Source organism: Tachyglossus aculeatus, chromosome 21 (assembly GCF_015852505.1).
Source record: "Tachyglossus aculeatus isolate mTacAcu1 chromosome 21, mTacAcu1.pri, whole genome shotgun sequence".
Lineage (NCBI taxonomy): Eukaryota > Metazoa > Chordata > Mammalia > Monotremata > Tachyglossidae > Tachyglossus > Tachyglossus aculeatus.
The window spans coordinates 56,378,884-56,398,117 of NC_052086.1; the positions used below are offsets into that span (position 1 = coordinate 56,378,884).

The 19,234-nt window shown below is 49.7% G+C and overlaps 1 protein-coding gene across 2 annotated transcripts in view; it reads left to right on the forward strand.

Annotated features, from left to right (window-relative positions):
• MAP2K3 (mitogen-activated protein kinase kinase 3) overlaps positions 1–19,234 on the forward strand; it is a 71,395-nt gene that overhangs the window by 35,314 nt on the left and 16,847 nt on the right. For both annotated transcript variants that reach the window (XM_038762528.1, XM_038762527.1), the window contains exons 2-3: positions 12,234–12,297; positions 13,890–13,938. In XM_038762528.1, the coding sequence (XP_038618456.1) occupies positions 12,234–12,297; positions 13,890–13,938 (113 nt within the window). The remainder of the gene's footprint in view (positions 1–12,233; positions 12,298–13,889; positions 13,939–19,234) is intronic.

Here is a 19,234-nt window from a genome sequence, read left to right on the forward strand (position 1 = left end):
ATTCTTGCTTCCTCTCCCCTTCCTGCTCGGGACAGAGAAGTGAGGGGGTAGCTTAGGACGAGAGCGACAGAGAGGAGTTTGCGCTGGGATCAGGAGGTCTGGAGGCAGGGGCCCGACTAATTTGCCGTGGAGCCCGCCCTGAGCCACCCTCAGGGTTGACGGCTAGGAACTCTGCGGCCCTGTATTTTAGGGAAGGGCGAGTCTCTTGTTTCCAGTCTGGTCGGGTGGCGTTGCGCGGGGCGGAAGGGGGAAAGGAGGCTTCTCCAAAGACAGGTCTCGAGAGGAAAGTCGCCTTATCTCGAAGCAGAGTCGATTGCTGCAGGCTCTGTCGGTTCCCTGCTGTCTCTTCTGGTACCCCAGCCTGGGTTTCCGTGCCCTGAGCTTAGGTGGCAGCCAGAGGGTGCAAAGGTTAGGGAACTCTGAGCTGGGACAGAGCTTGGGAAGTAATTTGTACTTCCCAAGCGCTTAGTACCGTGCTCTGCACATAGTAAGCGCTCAATAAATACGATTGATGATGATGGGACATGCTGCTTTCCATTCGGCAAGTCTCCCCTGGTATTGGGCAGTGCCTTTAGCAAGAGAGAGAGAGGGACTGAGACCTCTTCACGCTAGGCCTCAGTCCTTTCTTTCCTCCAATAGCCAATAAAATCCTGGATTATGGGCTGAGGACCTTTTCCCACCCTCCCTGCCAGGGGTGTCAGCGGGAGGGAAGGAGTGCATCCCCTCCCCTTGTGCCGCCGTTGTCAAGTGCCTCAACCGCTTCTCTCGCTGCTGCCTGGAATTTAGTTCTTTCCTTCCCGTGCCAGTTTTCTGTCCCCACCGTGTCTCCTTGGGCAACTCTGGAACCACCTGCCGAAAGTGCAGTCCTTTGTATTGTATTGTGGCAGCGGCATTTGGGCTATTTTAATTGCCCTCTGGCTGGGTGTGTCATCATTCACGTGCCTGTTGGTCAGGTTAGAAATTCTGGGAGTTACCTGGCTTGTGACCTTGAATGACCCTTATCCCTTCTGCACGCCCAGCCCAAAGGAGCAATCGGAACCTCATCCCCGGCCGCTTCCCGAGCCTCGTGGAGGAAGGTTCGGTGGCATCTGCTCCGCTTTGCTCATTCTCCTCGCTCGCTCCTCCCTCCACGACTCCCTGCTCTCGGACTGTTTTCTCTGCTCCTCCCCACCTTTGACCGCTGTAGCCTTCACCTCTCTGTCCTGCCGTTTTTGGAGTGAAGCTCGTTCATCAGGGGGCTCGGGTCATCCATCCCGGGGCTCCAGAGAAGCAGCGTGGCTCAGTGGAAAAGGCGCAGACTGTGGAGTCAGAGATCATGGGTTCAAATCCCAGCTCTGCCAATTGTCAGCTGTGTGACTTTGGGCAAATCACTTCACTTCTCTGGGCCTCAGTTACCTCATCTGTAAAATGGGGATGAAGACTGTGAGCCCCCCTTGGGACAATCTGATCATCTTGTAACCTCCCCAGCGCTTAGAACAGTTCTTTGCACATAGTAAGCGCTTAATAAATGCCATCATTATTGGAGAAGCAGCGTGGCTCAGTGGAAAGAGCACAGGTTTTGGAGTCAGAGGTCAGGGGTTCAAATCCCGGCTCCACCAATTGTCAGCTGTGTGACTTTGGGCAAGTCACTTCACTTCTCTGTGCCTCAGTTACCTCATCTGTCAAATGGAGATTAAGACTGTGAGCCCCCCGTGGGACAACCTGATCACCTTGTAACCTCCCCAGCGCTTAGAACCGTGCTTTGCACATAGTAAGTGCTTAATAAATGCCATCATCCAGGGACGGATGGCAGTTGGGAGCTGGAGTAGGGGGAAAGCGGTGTTGCGTGTGTGAAGACCCAAGGTTTGGGGCCGATCCGGTGAAGGTGTTTCCTTGAGCAGAGAGCTTGCCAAAATAATGCTCGGTGATGCCCACTTGGAGGATTGAAATCGAACGCCCGAGTAAGTAGCCCTTTAGGTCCCGGCCAGTGGATTGGGTCTCACAGATGAGTCTGCTCCTTTCTTCCCTTCAGAGCCTCTCTGCGCTGCCCTTTAGGTGGGGTGACTACTCTCCCCTTACCCAGAACCTGAGACAGAAGCTTCCAGCTATTGTACCAAACTTTCCCAAGCACTAAGTACAGTGCTGTGCACACCTCTAGGTCCTCACTAAATATCACTGATCGATCGATTGCTCTTATTATTCATCATCGGATCAACTGGCCCAATCGAAGCTGTGAAGCCCAGGCCCGCTTCCTCTTCACTCAAGTTCTCTTTCGTGCTGGAGGTGAGCTCAAACGTCCCCTATGTCGGACTAGTAAGGGTCCTTCGATTGCTTTTAGTAATTGTGGTACTCGTCAAGTGATTATTATGTCCCAAGCACTGTGCCGAGCACTGGGGTTGATACAAAATATGCAGATCGAGCACAGTCCTATCCCACCTGGGGCTCTCAGTCTGAGGAGGGGGAACAGGTATGTCATTACCATTTTAGTGATAATAATAATAATGGCATTTATTAAGCGCTTACTATGTGCCAAGCACTGTTCTAAGAGCTGGGGAGGTTACAGGGTGATCAGGTTGTCCCATGGGGGGCTCACAGCCTTAATCCCCGTTTTACAGATGAGGTAACTGAGGCCCAGAGAAGTGAAGTGACTTGCCCAAAGTCACACAGCTGGCAATTGGCAGAGCCGGGATTTGAACCCATGACCTCTGACTCCAAAGCCCGGGCTCTTTTCCACTGAGCCACATATGTGTGGAACCGGGGCTCTTTTCTATCTCTAAGGTGAGAACTCAGCAGAAGCAAGCTACCTGTAGACTGTTGCAACCACCTCTTGCTGTAGCTGCAGAGAGGTGGGGAATTCAGGAACGTTTCCTGAAGGCATGATAACTCTGAGCCCATAGTTGGGTAGGGACCGTCTCTATCTGTTACCGAATTGTACTTTCCAAGTGCTTAGTAATGATAATAATAATAATGATGGCATTTGTTAAGAGCTTACTACATGCAAAGCACCGTTCTAAGCACTGGGAGGGATATAAGGTGATCAGGTTGTCCCACGTGGGGCTCCCAGTCTTAATCCCCATTTTACCGATGAGGTAACTGAGGCTCAGAGCAGTTAAGTGGCTTGTCCAAGGTCACCCAGCAGACAGGTGGCGGAGCCGGGATTCGAACCCATGACCTCTGACTCCAAAGCCCGTGATCTTTCTGCTGAGCCAAGCTACTTCTCTAGTACAGTGCTCTGTGCGCAGTAAGCGCTGAATAAATACGAAAGAACAGTGCTCAGCGCTTAGAACAGTGCTTTGCACATAGTAAGCGCTTAATAAATGCCATTATTATTATTATTATTTTTTTAATATAGTGTAATTCTGAGAGGGTGGCGACCCCTAGCGTCCAAAGCCGGACACTCCTGGAGCCACTGGGTGTCCCCGTGGGTCAGAAGGCGCCAAAGCTGAACCCAATCAATCAATCAATCAATCAATTGTATTTATTGAGCGCTTACTGTGTGTAGAGCACTGTACTAAGCGCTTGGGAAGTACAAGTTGGCAACATCTAGAGACAGTCCCTACCCAACAGTGGGCTCACAGGCTAGAAAGGGGAGACAGAGAACAAAACCAAACATAATTAACAAAATAAAATAAATAGAATAGATATGTACAAGTAAAATAAATAAATAGAGTAATAAATAAGTAATAAATATGTACAAACATATATATCATCATCATCATCAATCGTATTTATTGAGCGCTTACTATGTGCGGAGCACTGTGCTAAGCGCTTGGGAATTACAAATTGGCAACAAATTGTATATGTATATGTACTGTATATATATATACATATATGCAGGTGGCTGAGACCCCAGGACCCCCATCACAGGATTGTTTTGGTGGCCGGGGACCTGGGCATCGTGGCCGGCTCACCTCCAGCATGCGAGAGAACTTGAGCCGAAGAGGAAGTGGGCCAAAGTGGGCCTCTTTGCCGGAGGCCCCGCCGCTCCCCCTGGGTGGCACTTTCACAGCCGTCCTGCCCTCTCCTGGGTTTTGGGCACCACAACTGCCTCAGTTCTTGCAAGACCGCCCTTCCAGGAGGGAGCCTGGGTTCGTTTCCAGCCGGACCGGGGCACCCTTTTGGTCTGGCCGGATTTGGCCAGGGATCTGCTCTCACCAGGAAGGGGCTACGATTGAAGCAGGCTGAAGCCTTCCGGTCCGTGCAGGGCTCCACACGTTGGCACCCTGCAGGGGCTCATTCCGCAAATCTTCTCCGTAGATGACCGTGTTGTGTGGTTTGGGGCCCCAGCCAGAGACCTCTCAGGGGCCTTCCCAGACTGAGCCCCCTTTTTCCTCTCCTCCTCCCCATCCCCCCCATCCTGCCTCCTTCCCCTCCCCATAGCACCTGTATATATGCTTGTACAGATGTATTAATCATCATCATCATCAATTGTATTTATTGAGCGCTTACTACGTGCAGAGCACTGTACTAAGCGCTTGGGAAGTACAAATTGGCAACATATAGAGACAGTCCCTACCCAACAGTGGGCTCACAGTCTAAAAGGGGGAGACAGAGAACAAAACCAAACATAGTAACAAAATAAAATAAATAGAATAGATATGTACAAGTAAAATAAATAAATAAATAAATAGAGTAATAAATATGTACCAACATATATACATATATACAGGTGCTGTGGGGAAGGGAAGGAGGTAAGATGGGGGGGATGGAGAGGGGGACGAGGGGGAGAGGAAGGAAGGGGCTCAGTGTGGGAAGGCCTCCTGGACGAGGGGAGCTCTCAGTAGGGCCTTGAAGGGAGGAAGAGAGCTAGCTTGGCGGATGGGCAGAGGGAGGGCGTTCCAGGCCCGGGGGATGACGTGGGCTGGGGGTCGATGGCGGGACAGGTGAGAACGAGGTACGGTGAGGAGATTAGCGGCGGAGGAGCGGAGGGTGCGGGCTGGGCTGGAGAAGGACAGAAGGGAGGTGAGGTAGGAGGGGGCCAGGGGATGGACAGCCTTGAAGCCCAGGGTGAGGAGTTTCTGCCTGATGCGCAGATTGATTGGTAGCCACTGGAGATTTTTGAGGAAATCAAAATAATCAAATAATAATAATGTTGTTATTTGTTAAGTGCTTACTATGTGCAAAGCACTGTTCTAAGCGCTTGGGGGGATACAAGGTGATCAGGTTGTCCCACGTGGGGCTCACAGTCTTAATCCCCATTTTACAGATGAGAGCACTGAGGCCCAGAGAAGTGAAGTGACTTGCCCAAAGTCACACAGCTGACAGTTGGCGGAGCCGGAATTTGAACCCACGACCTCTGACTCCAGAGCCTGTTCTCTTTCTACTGAGCCACGCTGCTTCTCTATTACTCTATTGATTTTACTTGTCCATATTTACTATTCTATTTATTTTGTTAATGATGTGCATTTAGCTTTAATTCTATTCTGACGACTTGACACCTGCCCAGATGTTTCGTTTTGTTGTCTGTCTCCCCCTTCTAGACTGTGAGCCTGTTGTTGGGTAGGGACTGTCTCTAGAAGTCGCCGACTTATGCTGCCCAAATGCTTAGCACAGTGCTCTGCACACAGTAAGCGCTCAATAAATTAATTCACTCATTCAGTCGTATTTACTGAGCGCTTACTGTGTGCAGAGCACTGTACTAAGTGCTTGGGAAGTACAAGTTGGCAACATGTAGAGACGGTCCCTACCCAACAGTGGGCTTACAGTCTAGAAGGGGGATAAATACTATTGAATGAATGAACTGCATCTCCTTTGGCCGTGACCTCTTTGGCCTGGGGAGCCTTCCAAAGGTCATTGGCCATTAATTTTGTTTCACTGGGTGGGCGGAGGCTCCAATTTGTGTATTGGGCTTCTATCCTCCCCATCTCAGATTCCTTGCTCCCCTCACCTTGCAGAGAGGCTCCTAATAATAATAATAATAATGGCATTTATTAAGCGCTTACTATGTGCAAAGCACTGTACTAAGCGCCAGGGAGGTTACAAGGTGATCAGGTTGTCCCACGGGGGGCTCACAGTCTTAATCCCCATTTTACAGATGAGGTAACCGAGGCCCAGAGATGTTAAGCGACTTGCCCAAAGTCACACAGCTGACAGTTGGCGGAGCCGGGATTTGAACCCATGACCTCTGACTCCAAAGCCCGGGCTCTTTCCACTGTGCCAGAGGGACTCTAGGGAAGGGGTTGCCACAGGGAACCCTGGACTGTTTCAGATCTGATTATCCCAGTGAATTCTCCGGGTCCCTTTCTTCTCCTTCCTCTCTTGCCATCCTGTCGTTCGATAATTAGCGCCTCCATTAGAAGATACAGAGAAAAAGCTAAAACTCAGATTAACTCCTTGTTAGTAACCTTGAAGGACAACTTAATGGGGGAGAGGCTCAGAATGCAAAAGCCTCATTCTAGGCTCTGTTACATTGTACTCTCCATCCCGCCTCCACCACTTGTCTGCTGTGTGGCCTTGGGTAAGTCACTTCACTTCTCTGTGCCGTAGTTACCTCCTCTGTAAGACACTGAGCCCCATGCGGACCAGGGACTGTGTCCAATCTGATTTGCTTGTACCCACCCCAGTGCTTAGTACAGTGCCTGGGATGGAGTAAGTGCTTAAATACCATCATCATTATTATTATTTTTAGGGGAGGCTGGAGGCTCAAGAGATGGCCATACCAGGAGTTGAGGGGAAGGCGGTTCTCCTGTCTGGTGGGTCTGTCCCGGGAAGAGGAGCTTCATGTAGTGGTTCTTTGTGTAATGTAAAAGAAATTCCTCTAACTGCACCTTTTCTTTATTTTTAATGACAATTTAATTGAAAGCCATAGGCGCTGACTGACTTAAGGCAGGTGGTAGCCCCATTTCACAGACTGGAAAATTTGAGGCACAGAGAAACTCATTCATCAGCCTTCCTCCCACTCCAGGGCCGCCCTCTGCCCGACTGCCAGTGCTTCGACAAATCGAGGGTTCGGTAGCTTTGCCACCGGACAATCTGCTAGATTGTAAGCTTCCTGAGGGCCAGAATTATGTCTGCTTACTCTGTTGTGCTCTCCTGAGTGCTTAGTATGTTGCTCGGCATCCAGTAAGTGCTCAATAAATGCCACTGTTTGAGTGATAGCTTTAATTTGGAGAGGCCCACGGACTTGGAGGAGACTTTCTGTGCCGACTGGGGTGAAGGAGGGAGCCCCTGACCCTTTGGTTATGGCCCATTGATGGCGTGGGCTTGGATATAGCTGCTCTGAAAGTGCTGTTAGTTGATGGGACTAATCCTGGAAGGACTAAGGGAGAATCAATCAATCAATCATATTTATTGAGTGCTTACTGTGTGCAGAGCACTGTACTAAGCACTTGGGAAGCACAAGTTGGCAACATATAGAGACAGTCCCTACCCAACAGTGGGCTCACAGTCTAAAAGGGGGAGACAGAGAACAAAACCAAACATACTAACAAAATAAAATAAATAGAATAGATATGTACAAGTAAAATAAATAAATAGAGTAATAAATATGTACAAACATATATACATATATACAGGCGCTGTGGGGAAGGGAAGGAGGTAAGGAGCTCAGGAGAACCCTGAGCTGAGGGTTCGGAGAAAGGGGGCAAACGAAATCTGGCGTGGGTCACTTGCGTGTCGAGGCGGGGGCTTGGTGTCTGATTTGGTGTGGAGTCTGCACTGGGTCACTCCCCCAGTGATGACTGTGAGCCCACTGTTTTTCGACTGTGAGCCCACTGTTGGGTAGGGACTGTCTCTATATGTTGCCAATTTGTACTTCCCAAGCGCTTAGTACAGTGCTCTGCACATAGTAAGCGCTCAATAAATACGATTGATGATTGATGATGATGATCTTTCAGCCTGAATGCAACTCACATGTGGGAGAGCTAGTTTTCTTTTTACATATCTAGACTGTGAGCCCACTGTTGGGCAGGGACCATCTCTATATGTTGCCAACTTGGACTTCCCAAGCGCTTAGTCCAGTGCTCTGCACGCAGTAAGCGCTCAATAGATACGATTGAATGAATATCTGGCCGAGTAGCGTCCTCATTGTTGGGAATGGACAAGGAATCTTCTCGTTCCCTTGATCTCGAGAGGAAAAGGGCCTCTCTCAGGCTCTGGGAGCTCTCCGACCTCGGTTTCTCCTCCTGCCTCAGCCGGAGTGTCAGAGTCCCGAATCTGGATGGCAGGCAGTGGGGATGGAGGCGGACAGCTGGCTGGCCTCAGGGACCCCGGACCAGGCTGACTGGTTGTTAACTATTTGGTTTGGCTGTGTTTGTGTTACTTCATGCCTTAAGTATGGGCTGGGGGGGGGTCTCAGCAGGGGACAGAGCCAGGAACTCAGAGTCCTAATCCCGACTCTGCTGTGGAATGACCGATGACCTTGAACGGATCACTTTTCATCTCTTTGGTGCCCAAGTGCCTCAGTTTCCTCACCAGCCCTAGGTAGAGGGGCAGGATGAAGAGGTTGCCCTTTGGGTGCAGTGGGAATAAAGAGTTTACGCGAGTGAAAGGTTTTATATTTGTGCAGAAATTGTGATGGCTGGTCACAAAGACTGTGAGTCAAGATGAGAAGCAGCGTGGCTCAGTGGCAAGAGCCCGGGCTTGGGAGCCTGAGGTCGTGGGTTCACATCCCGCCCCCGCCGCATGTCAGCTGTGTGACCTTGGCCAAGTCACTTAACTCCTCTGGGCCTCAGTTCTCTCGTCTGTAAAATGGGGATTAAGACCGTGAGGCCCCCGTGGGACAACCTGATCACGTTGTATCCTCCCCAGCGCTTAGAACAGTGCTTTGCACGTAGTAAGCGCTTAATAAATGCCATTGTTATTATTATTGTGTTTTGGAGGGAAGAAATGGGGTTCGGGTCCATGTGTTGCCAACTTGGGCTTCCCAAGTGCTTGGTGCAGTGCTCTGCACCCAGTAAGCGCTCAATAAATACGATTGATTGATTGATTGATTGATCCCCATTTTACAGATGAGGTAGCCGAGGCACAGAATCAGTGCTTGCCCAGGGTCACACAGCAGACGAGTGGCGGGCAGGATTAGAACCCACATCCTCTGGCTCCCAAGCCTGTGCCCGTGCCACTAAGCCATGCTGCTTCTCCATTGTACTTCCCAAGCGCTTTGTACAGTGCTCTGCACCCAGTAAGCGCTCAATAAATACGATTGAATGAATGATTGAAGTATTGTACTTCCCAAGCGCTTAGCCCAGTGCTCTGCACACAGTAAGCGCTCAATAAATACGATTGAATGAGTGAATGAACGAAGCAGAAAGTCATCTTGTGATTCAACAATCGCAGAATTGCCCTTCTGCAGTAGTTGATAGAAGCCGGTAAAGATTTATTACAGGAAGCCCAGGGTGTCGGCTAACAGGGAAGAAACTGGGGCAGGTGCCAGCGGGAAGACTAGGATGGATTAAAGATTGATACTCTGAGGGTCGATCCCATCGAGGGGCGATACATTAGGGATCACGGCAAGGGCAGATCCAGGACTGACAACTTGGAGCGGCTTTCTTGCCGTGGCGGCTCAGCGCGGTGCTCAATTCCCTCAATTGTGAGAAGCAGCGTGGCTCAGTGGAAAGAGCCCGGGCTTTGGAGTCAGAGGTCATGGGTTCAAATCCCGGCTCCGCCAATTGTCAGCTGTGTGACTTTTGTGACTTCACTTCTCTGTGCCTCAGTTACCTTATCTGGAAAATGGGGATGAAGACTGGGAGCCCCCCGAGGGACAACCTGATCACCTTGTAACTCCCCAGCGCTTAGAGCAGTGCTTTGCACATAGTAAGCACTTAATAAATGCCATTATTATTATTATTAATTCCTTGGCACCTCTGTCGTCATGGCAGTGTGGTTGAAAACGGGACTGGTCTGGGGCCTGTCACCCTCCGTCATTGGCCTGGTGTATTCTTGTGGGAGACGGGGCTGAAGCCGAATTCGAAATAGGACCTGGTGGGCCGTTCGGAGGGGGAGGCCGGTGATGGGTCTCCCTTCCCACGGTCTAATTTGATGTCTGGGTCTTGGGGAAACGAGGCTGGAGCTGTGGTAGATGGGATGGTGTAGTGGTTAGAGCACGGGCCTGGGAATCGGAAGGTTCTAATCCCGGCTCTGCCACTTGTCTGCTGTGTGACCTTGGGCAAGTCACTTCACTTCTCCGGGCCTCAGTTACCTCATCTGCAAAATGGGGATTAAGACCGTAAGCTATTTGCGGGCTATATGTTGCCAATTTGTACTTCCCAAGCGCTTAGTACAGTGCTCTGCACATAGTAAGCACTCAATAAATACGATTGATGATGATGATGACAGGGACCGTGTCTAACCCAATTTGCTTGTACCAACACCAGCGCTTAGTACAGTGCTTGGTACAAAGTAAGCACTTAAAATACCACAATTTATCATTATTATTGTCATTATGGAAGAGGAAGGTGGATGCGTACCTTCTCAGTCCCTGGCTACCTGGAATCATCTCTGAGTCAAAGAGAGTGACCCAAGTGGCAACATCGATTTTTGTATGGCCTGTAAAATGCAGTATAAATATGACCTTGCTCGGTGGGAGTTAATTCCTCAAATTGAGCCAGAGTAGCTGGCTGGAACCCCGTTGATCTTAAGAGGTCCCTTGTTTGTGATAGGGGTTCGCGCTCCGTAAAAGACCTGCACGTGGGCTTCCCGCCATCGCCATCATCAACAGCCAGCATTTATTGAGCCCTAATTTGGTCCAGTTACTAGATTCCTAAGAAGACACAAACACTGTCCCTGAAGTGACGCTGAAAATGCCTGGGCTTCCAGTTTGGGAGCTAGGAGGAGGTTTACTACCTAAGCTACCTAAGCTCCCAATGCCGATGCTCCAAATGTGAAATCTGGAAGTCCATTTTTTTTGCCCATGCCACCTCTGCTCGGAATGAGCAGTCTCTAGCCCCAGAAGCAAATCCTAGAAGCAACTGGGGCTTTAAGCATCCTTCCCCCCAGTCTCTGCACTCCCTTCAGGCAGAACTCTGCCCCAGAACTTGACTGGGAGTTGGGCTGGTGCTTGAAAATGAGAAGACTTTCATTTTGTTTTTTTTCAGGCCAGTCGGAGTCACAGGGAATAATACCCAAAGTCAGAGACAGGGCAGTTGGGGAGCTCAGGGCCTTCAGTTGATCTAGAGTATTTTCGACGATGACAGTGGTATTCGTTAAGCGCTTACTACGTGCCAGGCACTGTACGAAGCGCTGGGGTGGGTACGAGCAAATTGGGTTGGTCACAGTTCCTGTCCCATGTGGGGCTCACAGTCTCAATCCCCTTTCTCCAGCTGAGGGAACTGAGGCGCAGAGAAGTGAAGTGACTTGCTCAAGGTCTCGCAGCCAAGTGGTGGAGACGGTATTTGAACCCATGACCTTCCGATTCCCAGGCCCGGGCTCTATCCACTAAGCCACGCTGAGCGCTTACTCTGTGCAGAGCACTGTCCTAAGCCTTTGGGAGAATACCGGATAGTAGATGCAATCCAAGTGTCGTGTCACCCTTGCACTTTGGATTGTATTGCCAGCCTCACAGAACTTGCGAATCTAGCCGTCATTTATTTATTAATACTAATACCTGTCTCCCCCTTCAGATTCTAAGCCCCTTGTGGGCAGGGAACCTGTCTACCAACTCTGTTGTATTGTGTTCTGTACATAATAAGCACTCAATAAATATGATTGATTGATTGATTGATCCCTGCCCACAAGAAGCTTACAGTCTCCTGAATCTGGGACGGAGGAACCCGATTCATGAGGCTTCAGACAGAACCTGAGCGGTCGAGACAGATAATAAGGTGTGTTCAGGTTAAGCACTGTATTTGGGGATGAGGTTATCTTTGAAGTGGGAGTTGGTGAAAGAGGTTGTACTGATGAATCATTCCCGACTTGAATGAATGAATTGAAATAAAGCTAAGCAGCAGGCATCACTCTTCCGTAGAAGTATTTAATAAACTCCAATACTTTGTTCCAAGCAGTGTGCTAAAGCACTGGAGTAAATACAAGATCATCTCAGCAGTCACAGACCCTTTGTCATCTGGGACTTGCGACTTAAGGGGTCAGAAGAGCATCTATGGGCTCGATTGTTTCAGAGTGGACGTTTCTTGTGTGTGCTTGATTGTCAGTGGATGAATTACCCGGGGTGTGAATTGTCAATCTGTCTCTTCTTCTCTGCTGCCCTCCTTGCTGCCAAACTGTCTGTTGCTGCTGCAGCCTCCCTGCCCCTGAAATTTCTCCCTCTTGGAACAGAGATCCTTCAGTTCCTGCACAAAGCCCTGTATGTTCTTCTCTTTCAGGAAAACCCAAGAAAAGGAAGGATTTAAAAATAGTCCCCATCAAGCCACCAGTTTCCAACCCCACGTAAGTCTGTTACTCTCTCTCCTGTGTGCTTATTTTTAGCAATGTTCTCTTAAAGTCCCCCAAGGAGAGGAGAGGAGCAGAGGACCCTGGAGACTAGTGAAAGAAAACAGACTCTCATACTCCCGTGCATCTGTAGGCTTCATGTTATGCAGAGAGACCCTTCCTCACCCTGTTACTGAGCCTGTGGTCAGCTTTCTCATTATTACTACTTTTAACCTTGAGGACTGCCCTTCCCACCATCTTTGGGTCACTGTGAGATTTTGAGAAAAGAACCTAAGCAACGCCATGCTGGATCAGGCAAATGATCCATCCAGCCCAATTATTTTGTCTTCAACCATGGTATCAAGGGGCGTTTGGAGGAACATGGTGGTGGTCTTCCCCCACTGGCATCCATCCTGGTGATTCAGGATGGACCTCCAACATCTCTAACTTTGTGGGCCTGTCATCCAAAAATCTATTTAAAAACCTTTCTCAGGCCATCCAGCACACCTCCCTTTTCCTTCTGACATCTCTAACTTTATCATCAGCTAATCTAATATGGACCTTTAATCCAAGAATTTACCTAAACACGTCCTGACTCTATTTGCTATTTTCTTAGTATCACATTAGGGCTGGGTTAGTTTCTCCCAGGGCTCATCCTCTACCTGATCTACCATCCCCTACAGCCTGGACCTCTCCGGCCTAGGTGACTGAGTTAGTTGGATGACAGATTCCGGCGACAAACTCCTGATCAGTGGCAGTATTTGATTCTGGACCTCTGCAGGCAAAAGGGGGCCTCTTTAATCCAGTTTTGTTAATAATAATAATAATAGTGGTATCTGTTAAATACTTATCATGTACTACCAAGCGCTGAGATAGATACAAGATAATCAAGATTGAACTAGATAAAACTCGCCAGTCCATACATCCCCATCCCCCACCCCGACCCCTTCTTCCGTGAAAGTTACACTGGTTGTATGGTGAGTGTAATCATCAACAATCCCTCTATTTACCTGGTGAATTTTGCTGCCCACTCTGGATGAATCTGCAAGAGGTTAATGTCGAGGCTGCCCCAGTCCCAGGGCCTTTAGTCCAAATCCTTATTCAGTTTTCATTGTAAAGTGCAGAACCTCTAGGGCACGAGACCTCCAGTTGGTGGGGGAAGAGGCGGACACGCCCAGAGCAGGAGCGAAAAACCTCGAAGCCCACCTAACTGACTCGTAGAGAGCAACTGATGTGGCTCTCATTCCCACATCAATCAATCAATCAATCGTATTTATTGAGCGCTTACTGTGTACGCTGACTTATTTTAATGTCTGTTTCCCACTGTCTACCTTCAGCTCCTCGACAGAAGGGATCACATCTACCAACTCTGTTGCATTGTTCTTTCCCAAGTGCTCAATTCAGTGCTATCATAAAGGGCTCACTTATTGATTGATTGATATTGCCTCGGTCATCGATGAGACAGACATCCTTGATTCCCCCCCGTTCTTGGTGACCTCTTTCTAAGCGTGACCGAGAGGACCCACGCGGTGACTGTGATGCGGATCAGCCTCTCGTTGATCTGGGAATCCACAGGGACCTTGACGTGTATATGTATCCTTTCTTCCCAGGCCTCCCCGGAACCTGGACTCCAGGACCTTCATTACCATCGGGGATAAGGTATGTGGTGCCACTTCAATCAACCAATCAATCAATCGTATTTATTGAGCGCTTACTGTGTGCAGAGCACTGTACTTCACCCCTCCGGCTCCCCCTTGCCCACTTGGCTTTGAGGGAACACCGCCTCTATTGGGCTAGAGCTGGGCCAGACTCCATCCTGGTCTGGAAGAACACTCCCTTTCTTTCCCTCAAGAAGCTAAAGTGTCAGTCATCCTTTCAATTCAAGTGCTCCCGGCCCTCGGAGGCAGAGATTCTCAAAAGAATCCTGGCTGGCCACGAGAGGAACCTTTTTACATCCAGCCCCGGTTGGCTCCAGAACAAGACGTCACCACTGTACCTCTCTGGTTCGGGCGGGGAGGGAGGAGGAGAGCGGCTGGCTTCCTCGACAGAGATTTGATCCGTCCTCCGGGCCAACTTCTTTAGCCCCCCGAGCAGCTCAACCTCCCAGGTGGGCGTGAAGTGGGAAGGCCAGAGGAGAAGGAACCATTATATGTCCTCCCTGCGTCCTCCCCGGATTTTGATCTCCGCTGCCGCTCGAGGAATGATGGTTTGTGTGAGGGCCACATGCACAAGTGAACAATTTATCTGGGGCTCTGACTGTTGGGCTTGGTCCAGAGTGAACATGGAGATCCTGTGAGCAAACATCAAAGGGCATTTGAGGTTTTTCCTTTGGTTTTTTTTTTTTCTGCAAGATCCTCCAGGCAGAATGTTTAGCTCTGGCACTTCAGCTGTACAGAGCACTGTATACCTGAAGGTCAGAGAGCTGCTCGAACTATCCCCACCCAGCTTGTGGCCGGGGCCTTGGCGGGCTACTCTCTTACCTCTTGAACAGCATAAGTCTGTCATTGTGACGCTTTGCCAGACTTTCCTGAGCTTCTTTCCCACCCATAAAAAAAAAAAGCCCTAAATCCACACACCACAGGACCTCAAGGGCTGGCTTTGTTCAAAGTCCATAGCAGCAGACCGGGCGGGGAGGTTGGTTGGTACTAACTTGGGTCTCACTGGGCAGCTTCTCCTTTCTAACTGGCTCCGGTCGGCTCAGGGATTGGCTTGAAATGGCCGCCGCCTTTTTATCCTCTTGGCCGCGGCCCTCCCCGGGGGCTGCGTGAGGAGGTGTGTCGGGGGACTGAAGATAGAGTTTCCTGTCTCTGGGAGCAGAGCTATATCTGGCCGATTCCCTGCCCCCAGGCTGGCGGTGAGTTGGGTGGAATCTGGACCCTTCAGCCATCTGCTGACCCAGGGGGAAAGAGGGAGAGAGAGAGAGAGAGCGCCTGACTCTGCTTGTGTTCGGCCTGGTGGACCGTCCCAAGGGTGTCCATTCCCCGGGTCCCCAGCCTAGGCTCTTTGCAAACGCTTGGCGACGGGTGCTACTTTAAGGTTGCGTCCAGGGTATTCCTGAGCCTGAAACGGGGTGGCATTGCTGGGCCACCCCACCTCCCACAGCCCCACATCCCGTCCCCCAGACTTGGCAGCCCTCTCCTGGCTCCTTGTCTCCACCCCTTCTGACGGAGGCATTTAAAAATGGTTTCGACTGAGGGCACCTCCTGAATCCTTCCTCGTGTTGCTCCAAGACTAGCTCTCCCCAGACCCCGACACTTAGCCTTGGCTGTGGATGACCACACCGTCCGTACTCTGAGCGGGACCCCGGGGGTCATCCGGCTGGAGACAGTGGGATACGCCCCACCAACAGGGCCTTCCCTGACACAAGGACAACTGCTGTAGACTTCAGATGATCAGAGGCCCCGTGGCCACCGACGGGACTTTGTGTGGCCCGGTGGCCCGGCCCTTCTGGCGTCCCAGGCCATCCTGTGGGGCAGTTGAGAGCAGAGGATCTGGCTGGTCTCTGATCTCATGATAAAAACCTTTCTTTCGAAATGGGAGGTGTCCTTTCCAGCTGCCTGAGAGAAGTAGCGTGGCTTAGTGGATAGAGCACTGGCTTGGGAGTCAGAAGGACCTGGGTTCTAAACCCAGCTCTGCCACATGTCTGCTGTGCGACCTTGGGCAAGTCACTTAACTTCTCTGGGCCTCAGTTACCTCAGCTGTAAAATGGGGAGTAAGAAGGTGAGCCTCGTGTCCAACCTGCTTAACTTGTGTCTATCCCAGTGCTTATCAATCAATCAGTCATCGATCGTATTTATTGAGCGCTTACTGTGTGCAGAGCACTGTACTAAGCGCTTGGGAAGTACAAGTTGGCAACATATAGAGACAGTCCCTACCCAACAGTGGGCTCACAGTCTAGAAGGGGGAGACAGAGAACAAAACCAAACATACTAGCAAAATAAAATAAATAGAATAGATATGTACAAGTTAAATAAATAAATAAATAGAGTAATAAATATGTACAAACATATATACATATGTACAGGTGCTGTGGGGAAGGGAAGGAGGTAAGATGCTTAGAGCAGTGCTAGGTACATAGTAAGCACCTAAGTACAATAAACAGCATGGCCTAGTGGCCAGAGCACAGGCTTGGGAGTCAGAGGACGTGGGTTCTAATCCCGGCTCTGCACTTGTCTGCTGTGTGACCTTGGGCAAGTCACTTCACTTCTCTTTGCCTGTTACTTCAGCTGTAAAATGGAGATGAAGACTGTGAGCCCCACGTGGGACAACCTGATTACCTTGTATCTACCTCAGTGCTTAGAACAGGCACATAGTAAGCACTTAACAAATACCACAATGAAAATTATTATTATAATGGGAGCCTCTGGGCTTAGCAGAGCAGCTACCTGAAAGAATGAGTCTAGCCCCTGTCTCTTGTCCTTGAGAAGACAATAAAGCCCGTAGGCCCTGGAGAGGAGCCATGCTGTGTTCCTGCTGCATAGGGCTGGGAGCCTAGGATAAAGCTTTCCCTAGTGGAGAGGGTGGCCGTTTCCCCTGTTAGGGAAGGGAGGCGCTGACTCATTTGGGATCCGTGGCAGGTCAGGGCCGGTGCCCTCCCTGAAATAAAACATTAGTCAGAACAGGAAAAGTCCCCTCGAAACCACAGCTGCTTAGGAAGGTTGGCTAGAGCCCCCTCTCCTTGAGATGCTTGAAGCACACAGGACTGCAAGCCTCTTCACCCCACTGGGCTTCTTCCAAGATGACACCTCCAGTGTCAGAGACAGCAGGTTAGGATCGTTCCCTTCAGTTGAGTTCCCTTCTTTACGGCTAGAGCGGTCCAAGGTAATACACTGAGCGAGCAGAAATGCCCAACCATCTCAGGAGGGTGTAAGTACATGTAGATAAGTTCAGCTCTAAGTTGGCTGGAGGGATGGAAACCCTATCAGCCTTTCTGTCCAACTGGCATGAAGCTCAAGGTAAGAGTGTGTGTGCATTTCAGCCATTTACGTGGACTCCGAAAAGTTTTGAAAGTAGATTATTTTCTCTAAAGATTAAAATAAATTAGAACCCGTACAACGCCTTTCCCCATGGGTTGGGAGGCTGAGGCTTTCCTGGAGACCTGGGCTGGGCATCCAGCTCTTTAAATGGTGTGTCTGTGTTGGAGACGGACAGGCTGTGCTTTTGTGAGTTTCCGACGGTCACAGACGGTTCTGAGGGAGTTGTTTAGGGGAGAGTTGAGAGGCTTTTGCCCCAAAGCACTGGACAGCTTCATAGTTTTCAGGAGTCGAGTTCAAACCCTGGGGGCTCCCTTTTGGAGTCAGATGAGGTCACCCTTTGACCTCATCTGTCCCCGGTCGATCAATAGTATTTATTCCACACTTCCTGAGAGTAGAGCTCTGTTATAAGTGCTTGGGGGAGTGCAACAGAGGCGAACTTCACGTTCCGTGTCCTCGAGGAGCTTGCAGTCTAATGGGAGGAGGGGGAGACACAAAAATGATTTGCACGTAATGGGGAGGAGAAAGAACAAGGGTGAAATAGGGAATAGACCTCCTCCTCTATTCACCCATCCTAGAGTCCAAACAGATGTATCCCTTACCGCAAGTCCCATCGGTTGTTACTAGAATAAGAAGCAGAGGATTGGCTGCTCCCTCCTCTCTATTCCTCTCCCCCCACCCCGAACCCCCCCCAACGAAATAGGAAGTAGCTTTCCCAGAGTGAAATACCAGAATCAAAAATTGAATGTACAATTGAATATACATAAGTGCTGAGGATCCATATAAACTAGTTCTAAGGATAGCTTTTGGATCGATTCAACTGTTGGGGATTAATCGGGGGAGAATCAAGGAGGTGGGATTCCAGGAGGGCTGTGAAGATGGGAAGGGCCCTCAGACAAGAAACTCACGTTTAAGAAATGAGGCCAGGGGCTCAGAAGAGTGAGCACTGAGGAAAGTTTTTATTTTGCTTAGGTGGCTTCACTGACATCTCCTTCCCCTAATTGTCTTTTGTCTCAACTCCGTGTTCCGGCTGCCGATTTTCTGCTTGGGGAAAGCCTGGAGAAGAACCCTCCAGGGGAGAGTTAGGGGTTATCAGAGATTTTTACCCACTTTGTAGTTGCATTTACTTTGTCCCAAGTCTTGCTGGCACACCAATCAATCAATCAATGGTTTCATTGAGTGCTTATTGGGTGCAAAGCACTGTACTAAGCACTTAGGAGACTATGATGCAGTCAGTCAATGCTTTTCTATGTGCAGAACACTATACTAAGCGCTTGGGAGAGTACAGTATGACGGAGTTGGTAGATCTGTTCCCTGCCCACAGCGAGCTTACAACACAGTTGGTAGATTCGTTCCTTACCTACAAGGAGTTTACAGTCTCGAAGGGGAGATGGTCATTAAAATAAATAAATTACAAATAAATTACAGAGAAGCAGCATGACCTAGTAGAGAGAGCGTGGGTCTGGATATCGGAAGCCCCGGGCTCTTATCCCAGCTCTGCCACTCGTGTTTCTGTGTGACCTTGAGCAAGTCACTTGACTTCTCTGTGCCTAGGTAACCTCATCTGTAATATGGGATTAAGACTTAGCCCCATGTGGGAAAGGAACTGCGTCCAACCTAATTATCTTGTGTGTACTCCAGCACTTGGTACCGTACCTGGTACGTAGAAGGGGCTTAACACATATGATTAAAAAAAATTACAGGTATGTACATAAGTACTGAGGGGCTGAGGGTGGGGTGACTATCAAGTGCTTAAAGGGTACAGATCCAGGTGGCCTTGGTGAGATTTTGACCCTGGGTCTTTCTGCAGACTGAAGGAGTTGCCATGCATCACAATGAGGACAGCATTACCCAGGCCACTAGACTACATTTCTTAGTAATAATAATAACAATGATGGTTTTTAAGCACTTACTATGTACCAGGCACTGTACTAAGTGCTGGGGTGGGTACAATCAAATAATAACAATGGCACTTATTAAGT